Genomic DNA, 12,497 nt, shown 5'->3' on the forward strand with positions numbered 1-12,497 from the left:
CCAATCCAATTGTTGGAGAACACGTAAGCATCTAATCGTTCTACGTAAGATTCAGCCGTTAAAAGTTCACAGCAAACCTAACAGAAAAGCCAAGTTGTTTAACAAAAATGATTAAAGGTGGTATTGTTCTTATCATATAAAGGTGGATCCTCTTTTCATAAAATGAACAGAGTCGGGGCTCCTGTTAAAATGATTCTGGTGGTTTTGTTACTGGTGGGATGAAGAGGATGAAGATGGTATTGAAGATGGGTTGTAAAAGAATGAAGAATGCCGGGGTTAAGTTTGGAGTGAATGGGTTGGGTGTTTGAGGGGCTTATTGGTCATTCTGAAGTTGAATCAGCTTAGAAAATACAAAATAGAGAGAGCTCGAAGTAGAAGGAGTATTTGATCATCGGACTTGGAATTTGGCAACTGGAAAGCAAAGACAGTAAAGACACGCAACCGAAGGAATTGCTTCCGAGCATCGAGTTCAACGCATCTCAACTCGGTTCACTTCTCCAGATCCAGATCCAAATCCAATCATCTCTTCTTTTTCACGTAAGGAAGTACAGCCACATGCTTTACTACTTGCAACTAATCTCGTTCAGCTTCACTTTGTAACTATTGCTACTTTTACTTTACTGATCTAAGTTGTATCTTGAAGACTATGGCTATTTATGTTACAATTTATTGCAGTATTTAGTTCTTTTGGATTTATTTGATTAGGGTGTTCGGGTGGTGTAGGCACATCATAGGTCAGAACACATGCACAAACTTGATCCAGGAAGTCAGCAATTTGAATTCTCAGAAAATACAAATCAGATTGGTTCTTCATGTTTAGAAAATGAACAAAAGGTGCTAATCAGTATGAAGAATAGCACCGTCTTTGATGAAAAGTTACATCAAGGTTCTGATAATATGAGAGGGAATTCTCTTATTCAACTATCTGCTCCTCCTCAATATGTTTTGGTAAAGAGTTCTCAGATTGGAGAAGGTTCTTGCGATAAAAAAGTTACTGTCGAGCCAGAACTGGCCTTTCGAGATTTATCTGATTATAACTCACAAAGGAAATCTCAACCAGCCTCCCAAAATGTTCAAAATGGATCCGTAGAATCAACTAACTCAATAAGTAGCCTTTTTGTTCAGGATCAAATGCAGCCGAGTCCTGCACAAGAGAACATGAGCTCAGTGATTGAACACTTGGACCTGCCTACTGGGGATGTTGCAGGAAATGATGGTCCTAACTGTTTGCAAAGAAAGTCTAAAAGGCTGACTCAAATGAGGTTAAAGTCGGAGGACGGCAGAACTCCAAAATTACTCAAGGGAAAATATACACTCAGGTCTTCGAGAAGCAGTGACAGAGCTTTGCAGTCGCAGACTCGAGAAAAATGTAAAGTGCCTGAACTAAGTAGCGACTTGATTGATGTTAAAAATGTTGGAGAGAAAAAGAGAAGAGGGAGGAAGAGAAAACAGTGGGGAGGAGAGGGGATTATTGATGAATTTTCAAGAATAAGGAGTCACTTACGATATTTATTGAACAGAGTAAGCTATGAGCAGAGCTTGATTGATGCTTATTCTGGCGAGGGCTGGAAAGGATACAGGTATGTAAATTGTACCATTACCTTGTGCTCTAGTTAACTTGAAGTATTAATCTGCATTAGGATATGATTTTTGGAGGCTGATCTAGTTTGATCTCCTTTAATTCAGAATACTATATTATTTTGTGGTCATTCAGAATTCAATGGCACATTTTAAAGGTTTCAGGCTGAGTTATCCTGTATATGTAGAATGCTACTTTTATGAGTTGAGTGACTGTAGAAGTCTATGCCTAGAACTTTATCTGTTGCACTTGGATAAATCAGTTCACTGAAGTCTTAGGTCCCTGGATTTGAAATCTGTATTCAAATTGCATCATTTTTTTTTATTCATCAAATTCCTTAAGAAGAAAATATTTATATTTAAGTATTTTACCGATACCTCATTTCCCCAATGCTTTGTGAAGGATTGGTCTTGTTGAGAGAAAAAAGAAAGGAGATAAAGATTAATGAAGTCTGATTTCATGTTTAAATGGTGGCCTCATGAGAAGATACCAGAACCAAGCTTCACTTGGTTCTGATACCAACTATTATTAATATCTTATTAATAATGTAAATATTTAAATTAACAAGATATAAATTGAACAAAACCACTATTAATAATATAATAACATCTAATAAATTAATAATGAATTAAATATTAATACTCACAATATGATTGAGTAATATGAAAGATTGCAACAAAAGCTTTAAAAGTGTTTCAAAGTATGAGAGATTGTGTGTAAATGCGGATGCTTTACAACTCCTTCCCCCTCCCCCTTTTATAGTGGACTATCTATCCCCTTTATTCTCTTATAATTTAATCCCTAGTTTTGCAAATCTGTTTGCTTTTTCTGTGGGCTGATTCAAAGATTCTGTCTTGAACTTGATGTGTTTTGTCCTAGTTGAGAAAATTGGTAGCGGGTTTTGTAATTCTGCTGTGATTCTGTTAGTATTCCGCTGATGACTTTTGTTATTTTCTGCATGCGATGCTTTTGTTGATCTCTGAGCTGTCTTGACACTTCTTTTTCTGATGTTGGATAAGTGTCTGTTTTTTTGATGATTCTAGGACTTTTTTTTAATCAATCTCCAAATGGGTTTTGGGTGTCTAGTATGTACAGTCCTAGGTTGGACTGAACTTCTTCATCTTCATCTGTTGGTTTTGCTTTTATTGCTTTTAGAGAATTATGAATTTCTTCTTCTGAGGTAACCGCTACAAGGGCAGACATCATCTATTTTTTATGAGTTAAGAAACGAGTCTCTTTTTCGTATGATATTTTTTCAAACCCTGAACTGTGGCTCAGGGGTTCTGCTCTTTTATGAGATATAGTCATCCAATTATCAACGGTCTTTTTACTGATTAAGTTAAGGTCGAATTTATTCCACCTTTTTACTTTTATGTTTCGAATTAAATATTGGATGCTTGGAGTGTCTTCATATTCTGTGGAGTCATATTCCCAGATCATTATTCAGCATATTTCCATAGTGGAAATGAAGGAAATGAGCTTATATCCATCTAAAAATGAGGTTTTGATTTTGAAATATTCATAAGCCATGCTAACCTCCTTTGAAAAAATAACTTCTATTTGTCCAAACTCTTGGAACCATACCTGAAACCATTTGAAAAATGGTAGAGAAATTCCCTTGCAGAACCATATGAACCAGGAATGTGAATTCGGAGAAAGATATAGGGTGTTCCACCAAGGATCTATGTAATCATAATAGGAATAATATTGAGGTTCGAATTTTCTAGTAAAACTTTTACAGTGAAAGGGAGGTCTTTCCCATTCTGATAGGGTTATTACTTTGATGATCTTAATTTGGGAGTATATTATGTCTTTTGTGGTTGGGTCTTTATTGTGAGTTAATTCAATGGATCCTGTGTCAACTAAAATAAATTCATAAAAAATTCGGATTTTTTGAATACTCACTGGAGGGTAATGGAAAGTATTTGAAAAAATTGTTTTGTAAAAGGTTCTTCTAACCATCTTGAACCACTCTTTTTCTAAAGCCATTATTTTTATGGGTATAAGTTTTTCATGGTAAAGATGTTCTTCGAATAACGGTTTAGTTTTAAATTAGATCAGATAATTGTAATAATGTATATCGGTTAACTGTAGGAACTTCATGTAAGCTCTTAGTTGATGCAGATGATTTTTCGCTCTTACCTGTGACATTGTCAAAGGTTTAATGGTTAATTGTTTAACTTGTATTGAAGTTGCTAGTTGGTCAAGTGGTTGACCATAATCTTCACTGCTTACTTGTTTCTTGTTCATTTTTTACCTTGCAAAAATTTTCTTGTTAGAAAATCAGGCAATGCATCTGATTCACCTTTAATATGTTTAATAGTAAAATCAAAACATGATAATATAGCTTGCCATCTAACAAATATTTGTTTAGAAACTAAATTTTTAACATCATTTTTTAATACGCTAAGAGCAGCTTTACAATAATTCCTGATTAAGAAGGTCTTATTGAAAACGTAAAACACACAAGACAATAGCTAATATCTTTTTTAATAGTGGCATAATTTTTTTGGGTTGAATTTCATATACCAGAATGATATTTAACTATTTGCTCTTTTGATGAGTTTGGAGAAATTTGTTTAAATATTCTTCCGTATACTAATTCTGAGGTGTCCGTTTCGAAGATTAGACTTGCCTTAGAGTCTAGTATACTCAAACAAGAAATTTCTTTCACTATAGTTTTAATCTTTTGAACTATTTTGGATATGTCTTCTGTCCAAGATGGAGGTTGTTTTCTTAATCTTTTATATAAAAGTTCACATAAAGTTCTTATTCATGGTAAAAATTCGGCTACATAATTAAGACATCATAAAAATCTTTGTAGTTATTTTTTGTCAATAATTTCATCCGAAAATTTTTCTGCAAATTCAACAAATCTTTTAATCGGAGTAATCGTTCCTTAAAAAATTTCATACCCTAAAAACCTTACTCTTGTTATAAATATTTTTATTTTCTTTTCAGTTAAGTCAAGACCGTTTTCCTTTATAATATTAACGAATTTTTTTAGGTGTTGAATATATTGGTTTATTCCTTTAGAGTATACAAGTATGTCGTCTAAATAAAGTATGGTAAAATCTACCTGAGTAAAAAATATTAATCATAATTTTCTGAAATTTACTTGGTGCATTTTTTAATTCTTGAGACATTACATTCTATTCATAATGTCCAAAGGGTACTATAAAAGTTGTTCTATATCTATGTTCTTCTTTTACTGATATTTGATAGTATCCAAATTTTAAATTAAATTTAGAAAAGATAGTATAGTATTATTTAATCTTTTAATTAAGTCATTTTTGTGGGTAAAGAATATCTTATCCATTTTAAGGATTTATTTAGACACTTGTAATTAATTACTAACTTTGGAGCTCCTCTTTCGATTTCTGAGACTTTCATTACATAAAATTCTGTACAATTCTAAGGAGACTTTGATGGCCTGATTAGTCATTTGTCTAAGTATTCTTGGATTTCTTTCTTACAATACGTCAAGAATTCTTTGTTCATTTGGATTATTTTGCTTTAGTGGGGATATTTTTTTTATTAAAATCATCTTCATATGATAGAAATATTTCATGTAATTTTCTATAATGAAAAACTTTGGATTTAGGCTGCACAAATCTTTTTTTATCCTATTTTTTAACATTTTTATTACGTTTTGAATTTTTTTATTTTCTAATTGCTGTTCTATTCTCTTATATATAATTTCTTGGTTCAAAAAATTAATATTTTTTTTATTATATTAAGTTGGGAGATAGCAATTTGTTGTAGTAAATTTAGTTCTCTCCTCTTGAGTTTTTGTATAAATTCAAATAGAATGAGCTGGTTTGGTATACAATAGGTGGTTACTCCATCTACATCTACCATAAGAGGATATAGTAAAAGAGTGAAGGAGTTTCCTAATATAACTTGTTGGGATATTCTTTTTGTCAATAAAAAGTAGTTGAAAAGCATACTTTTCTTTTACAAATTTTCGCTTTAAAAATCTTATAGTTTATAGTCATTCTATCATTTTCTACTTTGACAATAATTTTAGTTGTTTTTTTTATAATACTTGGTAGATATTAACCCTTCTTATATACAGTTTACATCTACTCCTGAGTCTATCATGGCTATAAACTCAATTTTTTTTTCCAATCATTATTTCTATAGGAGTATACCATTTTTGGTTAATTAGTAATAGAGTAAAGTATCGTTTTTGTCCCGTTTGGAATAAGTCTCATAATTGTCCCTAACGTTTAAATCGTCCTATTTAAGTCCCTAACATTTCAAAATTGACTCAATGTTGTCCTGCCGTTAGAGATCTGTTAACGGAATTGACGGCAAGACAAAATTGAGACGGTTTTAAAACATAGGACGAAAATGTTGGGGGACAAAAACAATACATAGAAATAAATTTTAATTTTATTCTTCAGTAATATCAATTTTTTACGGTACATAATTATTCAATTATTTTTTAATCAAATCTAAGTAAATTACACTTAATTACATTATTTTGATTCTAAATAAATTTATATTTTTATAATTTTATTCTTAAAGATTTTTACTCATCATGAAATATTTGTAGAATGACTAGAATCACATTACTTTATTGTATATGTATCATTTTTTTCTACAAGTTTATGTACTAGTTATTTTACAAATATTTTATGATGAGTAAAAATTTTTAAGAGTAAACTTATAAAAAATAAATTTATTTAGAACAAAAGTAAATGTGATTAAGTATAATTTATTTAGATATGATTAAAAAAATTGAATAACTATGTATAGTAAAAAAATGATATTATTGAAGGATAAAATTAAATTGGGTAAAGTATATTTTTTGTTCCTGAAGTTTGACAAAAGTTTCAAAAATACCCTTAAGTTTTATTATGTTTCAATTTTGTTCTGAAAGTTTTCGATTTGTATCAAATATATTCTCGATGGCTAAATTTTTTAAAAATTTAAAACCAATATAACAATAATGCATAAAAATTATGCTTGATTTATTTGTATTAAGGGTTGTTCTTATGAAATTATTGTTGAATCGATCTTAAATTTTTTGAAAAATTAGCTGTTAGGGGTATATTTGATGCAAATTGAAAATTTCTGGGACAAAATTGAAACAAAATAAAACTTAGGGGTATTTTTAAAACTTTTATCAAACTTTAGGGACAAAAAATATACTTTACCCAATTAAATTTTATTTTTATGTATCGTTTTTGTCCCCAACATTTTCGTCCTATTTAAGTTTCTAACATTTTAAAATCGTCTCAATTTTGTCCCGTCATCAATTCTGTTAACAGATCCCTAACGGTAGGACAACATTGAGTCAATTTTGAAACATTAGGACTTAAATAGAACGATTTAAACGTTAGGGACAACTTTGAAACTTACAGCAAACGTTGGGGACAAAAACGATACTTTACTCTTAGTAATATTAGTTCATTAATGTAATTTTGTAGGGTTATGACTTCTTCTTCTTCCTCTATTAATTCTAATAGTTCTTTTCTTTCTTGTAACTTTACCATGTTTTCTCCTTCTAACTTCAGTATGTGTAGTCAAGAGAGATATCTTGTTGTTTTAATTAAAAAATTTCGAGTTTCAACATTTTTATTTCTTCTTATAAATGTTTTAAAGAAGTCTCTTCTTTAGAAGTTCTAAACATGTTATATATCTCTGGGAATGAATCCTCTCCATTGTTAAAAAAAATTGAGAGTGTAAAGTGTAATCTCTAACCCTTCATTGCTCTCTCTTTTATATTTATTTTGGTCTCACTTATAAAATTAATGATGGGAGATCACACTTTACTCCCTCAATTGTTAAAAAAAATTGAGAGGATCCATTTTCTATATCTCTTTAATTTCTACTGGCCTTATTTCTTCTTTGACTTTTTTTTTCTTCTAATCAGATCATTTAATTGGAATATGAACTCATCTTTCAACGGAAAATCTTTTAATTTATCTATTATAGATATTAAAGTGCTTGTTTGTTCTCTGATTAATGTATTGATTGACTTTTTCTGAGTTCTCGTAATTATATTTAAAAATTTTATACAACTATCACAACTACATATTTTTTATCCCAAACACGAGTCTTCTTCTTCTAATTCAGAAGAACCCGAGGAAGATGGTATATCTAACTATTGTATAAAATTACCTGAATCAACAGAAAAAATATTCTTTTTCTATTTCGATTTCTGATTCATTGTCAATTAGTATAGCAGCTAAAGCTTTTCTTACTTCGTCATTATTAATTTTGTTTATTTTTTCTTCTGTTTTGCACTTGTTAGCGTAATCACCTGACTTTTTACATCTACAACAAACTATGTGTTTCTGGTCACTTTTCTTTTTATTGTTCCATTTTTGTTTTTTCTTGTAGTTTTTCTTTGGCTTATTTCCTCTTATATAAGGTTCTCTAGATTGATATCTATACTTATGCTCATAATTTTTTATATATATTTTTTTAATAATTCTATTTTAGTTGCTAGGTGTCTTTTCAGTTGTAATGCCATATTATTGACAAAATTTTTTAAATTTTTGCTTACTACTCATTTTTTTCTTATTTTTTCTTGTAATCTAGTGTCAGTACATATTTCTACTTCAGTTTGTACTACTATATTATGTATTTGGCCAAAAATTAGACCTTCATATGGTATTTGAGTACCAAATAGAGATTGTAGCTTTTGTAAACTTTTTTTGAAAAGAGTTTGAGTAGAGCTGCTGCATCATCTCTCATCATAACTTTAGAGATGAAAACATCTTTATACCAATTATGATATGGTGGGACATCGTAAGTTCATTAGTTGGTTTCTATTCTGTCTTTAAAAATATTTGGGTCTTCTAAAAAATTTTTATGATTGTAAAGATTAAGGTTGCTGTGGCGTCTTGTGTTTGGTCTCCTGGTTTTACACTACTTAAAATTAAATCTTTTTCGGATAAGGCTAGAAAGTTATCCCACCATCCTTTTAATTGTCCCGTGAACCCTTTGGTGATCATGACTGCTGCTTTTCTATCACTAACTTGTTTTGCCTTATAAGTAGTTACTGCCATAGTCATATTATACATTAGATCTAAAATAATTTGTTCACTTAACCCATCACTATTTTGTACTAACTGTGTTCTTTTCTCAAGGCTTACGCCAACTGGGGTTGGTCTTGGATAATAATTCTTGAGTTTCAAATAATATTGATTTTTATGTGTTATCTTGTTAATTTTTATTATATTAATAGTTATTTTTTCTTGACTTATAGGCTTAAGTTTTTTCTTTAGCTCATCAATGTCAGCTTCCACGTTTGTTGTTAGTTTAATTATATATAACCCTACTACTAGAGGTTTAATGTGCTTTCTTCATAAATTTTCTTTTCTTGGTAGAGGTTGACTATATGGATTGAGCAATGCCATTGCATGCTATTCTGAATCATTTCAGAAGTCAACCCATTTATAAATATCCAGGAAAAGGTTAAGTTATTGAATTTTAATGTTTTTAGTATATATTAGTTCTATAAGGTTTAGTGGATGCTTGGTTAGTGGATACTGGATAGTGTTAGCTTTATTACGTGTGTAGTAATGGTGGTTATAAGAACATTTTAGGAATTAGAAATTGGACACCAAATAGCAGTTATATATATTTGCCAGATTCTAACACCCCGATTTCCTTTGGGACATGTTGTTTTACTTATATGACATAACTTTTTGGCTCTAAGGTGCTTTGTAATTTGTAATATTATTTTAGTTTATAGCCCCTTTCTTTCCTTCGTATGTTTGTGAGGGGAGTGGCGGGGATATCTAAATTGTTGGTGGAAGTGATATAATACTGGTTGCTTATGAGATGCTTTGGTTTAACCTGAACCCGGCCTAGAAGCAGCAACTTGGTTTAAAACTGAAGACTTGTATGGCTGTTTGACTGCATTGTAATTTTGCAGCATTGAAAAATTAAAGCCTGAGAAGGAGCTTCAACGAGCTAAGTCTGAAATTCTTAGGAGAAAATTGAAAATTAGGGATCTATTTTGGAATTTGGGTTTATTGTGTGCTGAAGGAAAGCTTCCAGAGTCTTTGTTTGATTCCGAAGGAGCAATACGCAGTGACGATGTAGGTTGATTCTTGACATATCAATCTTAGAAGATCTATCCTATTATTCATTGTTCTTTGGAATTATTCACTAACTTTAAATGTTCTGTGGCAGATTTTCTGTGCAAAATGCGGGTCCAAAGAGCTGACCACTGATAATGATATAATTCTCTGTGATGGTGCTTGTGACCGTGGATTTCACCAATGCTGTTTAAGTCCTCCATTGTTAACTAAAGACAGTAATATACTAACTTTTTACTCTCTTTTATTTGTTTTATTTTTATTTTTAATTTTGTGCTTTTGAGTTATCGATCATTTAAATATATTTGGTTACAGTTCCGCCGGGCCATGATATTTGGCTATGCCCAGGATGTAACTGCAAACTTGAATGCATTAAACTTCTTAATGACTTCTTAGGAACAAGTCTTTCTATTAGGGACACCTGGGAGGTCAGTGAGCAAAATTCAGGATTTTTTTTTCCTGTTACAGTTTAGTCTTCATGGTTTATTTATTGAGTTTTTCATTTCTCCTTTAATTTGTTACTGTGCAGCGGGTTTTTCCTGAAGCAACAGAGGCTGCTGGAACCAATGCGGGCCATAGCCTGGGACTTCCTTCAGTTGATTCTGATGACAACGATTACAAGCCTAAAGCTCCAGAAGATGAAGAGGATGAAGGTGGAGAATCAAGCTCTGATGGATCTGATTATGCTTCTGATTCTGAGAAATTGAAAGATTTGCATTCAGAGGATGATGATTATGATCCAAATGCTCCAGATACTGATAGGGAAGCCTCTGAAGAAAATTCAAGCTCTGGTTTCATTTCTGATGACACTGTGGACGAAGCTCAAATGCTTGCACCACAGGATGATATTATGAAGTGTAAAAGCTCTCGCAGTAAAAAGTTCAAAGTTGGTTAGAAGCCTTCTGCAGCTAATGAATTGTCATCTTTACCAAAGCCAAATCTTGGCCAAGAGAGTTCCGCTACTGTTGTCAGGAAAAGACATGTTGGTAGTGGTTTTTTCCCTCATTAAAATTTACAGGTCTATGTAATTGTAAATTGTATAACAAAAAATAATCAATCATACAGGCGTCGCAATAAATAGGTCGATCAATGCAGCTTGAAGGATGTAAATTAGTACATGTAACGTTCGTTGTGTGGTTCGTTATGTGATGATGCAATATGTCAAAGTATGGCATAAGTGTACAAGTAGAAGAGCTAAGCTAGTTCAAGAAGCAATACGAAAATCAAATTTTATTGAAGAAAGTGGCCATAGCACATAACATGATGATTGTTGGGGAAGCAGTGAATGCCAGAATAGAAATCTAGTCAAATTTTCTCCACCACCAAACCCTGAATCAAAGTGTTATGATACATGTGTTATTCTTAATTATTATTACTATTATGATTATAAATGTAATCTAGTTCTGCTAGTCGTTGGTAGTAAACTTGGCCTTGTAGTCAATCCAGAGCTGAGTAACGGGCTTGCCAAGAATCTGAGTGAAATAGTCATCGCTATAGCTGCTCTTCATCCTGTCGTTTAAGTCGGCAACAAAACCATTCTTTATGGTATTGCAGTAGTCTAAGAAGCGAGCAGTGACGTCGTAGCCTTGGAACCAGTTATCTCCACGGCCCGGGGGAGCCCAGCCCGGTGCAGCATAGCCAGCCTTGAGCCTCACGAAATCCGCAATGCCTTCTATGAGACCGGAGGGAGCCTGGCCGTTAGCATCCCACTGCAAGAGATGAGTCATCTCGTGATATAGCACTCCTGTCAGATCCTTCTTTATGTCTCCCTGGAACCTCTCTATGTATCCTGCACTCACATGGATCGCGTTGTTGTCGGCATATGCCACGCCATCGATGTTTTCGACTACCATGGTCACTTTCTGGACATTCTTCACATCATAATCAGTGTTTTGCTTATGGAAGAGCTTGTGTATGAAGTCAGCAGCATCGCTCAGAGTTTGCTTGGCGTAACCCGAGCCTACTTCTTTTTCGAAGCGGCGGCTGCCAACGCTGGATTCAGCATTGTTGGACACTGCATAGTCCACTGCCTTAGTGCCATACACGCTAGCTGCCAGGGTCAGCAACAAGCATAGAACCTGCTCATTATGGTATCTAGCCATTGAATTATATTGAGGATGAGTTGCTTTAATAACTTCGTTGGGTTTTTAATTTGCGCAATTTCGATGGTTTACAACTACTTCCTTTATAGGAGGAATTTGGCGTCAAAACAGCTAGTAATACGGAGGTGTTGGATACATGACATTTATTGGTTAGTCTTTTCTTTGGTAATGGTTCCTAAATATTACTGCATATTGTTGTTTGGATTTATGTATAAAAATACTAATGTTGGTTGATTGATAGTCTAAAGTGATAAAATTTGCTAGTTCTGTAGTAATATAGTGATATTATGTTATTCACAATATGCATGTGGCCTTATTTGATGCCTATACATCATGAACAAAAACAACTAGACTAAAAAAAAGTGGTGAACATGTAATAACTAATTTAAAACTTGTAAGTGACCAAAGCATAAGGCAAACTTGAGGTATCTGATTCAAGTACTGTTCACACTTTTTTTTTTTAACTTCAGTATGAAGAAAACGGAAAGGTATTTTCGATCTTACAGTTATGACTTAAGACTGAAAAGTGAAAACTATACAGACAAAGGGAAAAAAAGAAATTGATTAATATAAGGAAAAGTCTAGGGGGCCAGCAACTTTGTTAAATTCTGGCCAGCATGTAACCAGCAAAGGAAAATGAACCATTGGATGAATTCTCACACCAATCTCACACCATTAAAACCATCATTGATGACTATTTGATGGCTAAAATCACAAAAGTTGATGGCCCCTAGCATTCCTCTTAATATAAAT

At 32.4% G+C, this 12,497-nt stretch overlaps 2 protein-coding genes across 3 annotated transcripts; one reads left to right on the top strand and one right to left on the bottom strand.

Moving 5' to 3' along the window:
• On the top strand, positions 203-10,884 carry LOC107643302 (pathogenesis-related homeodomain protein). 2 transcript variants are annotated; one of them, XM_016346905.2, is made up of 6 exons: positions 203-537; positions 706-1,580; positions 9,477-9,642; positions 9,737-9,860; positions 9,958-10,070; positions 10,172-10,884. In XM_016346905.2, the coding sequence occupies exons 2-6, from the start codon at positions 745-747 to the stop codon at positions 10,535-10,537; spliced, it is 1,605 nt and encodes a 534-aa protein (XP_016202391.1). In that variant the 5' UTR covers positions 203-537; positions 706-744; the 3' UTR covers positions 10,538-10,884. The 2 variants fall into 2 exon arrangements, with proteins under 2 accessions (XP_016202391.1, XP_016202392.1); XM_016346906.2 differs by having other exon boundaries at positions 724-1,580.
• LOC107643303 lies at positions 10,850-12,001 on the bottom strand. The gene has a single exon (XM_016346907.2). The coding sequence runs from the start codon at positions 11,742-11,744 to the stop codon at positions 11,049-11,051; it is 696 nt and encodes a 231-aa protein (XP_016202393.1). The 5' UTR covers positions 11,745-12,001; the 3' UTR covers positions 10,850-11,048.

This window comes from Arachis ipaensis, chromosome B05, assembly GCF_000816755.2.
Source record: "Arachis ipaensis cultivar K30076 chromosome B05, Araip1.1, whole genome shotgun sequence".
Classification (NCBI taxonomy): domain Eukaryota; kingdom Viridiplantae; phylum Streptophyta; class Magnoliopsida; order Fabales; family Fabaceae; genus Arachis; species Arachis ipaensis.

Bases quoted from the DNA above. Each gene is read 5' to 3' on its own strand.
- LOC107643303 (XM_016346907.2), bottom strand. From the start codon at position 11,744: ATGGCTAGATACCATAATGAGCAGGTTCTATGCTTGTTGCTGACCCTG.
- LOC107643302 (XM_016346905.2), top strand. From the start codon at position 745: ATGCACAAACTTGATCCAGGAAGTCAGCAATTTGAATTCTCAGAAAAT. The intron at 1,581-9,476 runs GTATGTAAATTG...GTAATTTTGCAG, and splicing joins GAGGGCTGGAAAGGATACAG to CATTGAAAAATTAAAGCCTG. The intron at 9,643-9,736 runs GTAGGTTGATTC...GTTCTGTGGCAG, and splicing joins GAGCAATACGCAGTGACGAT to ATTTTCTGTGCAAAATGCGG.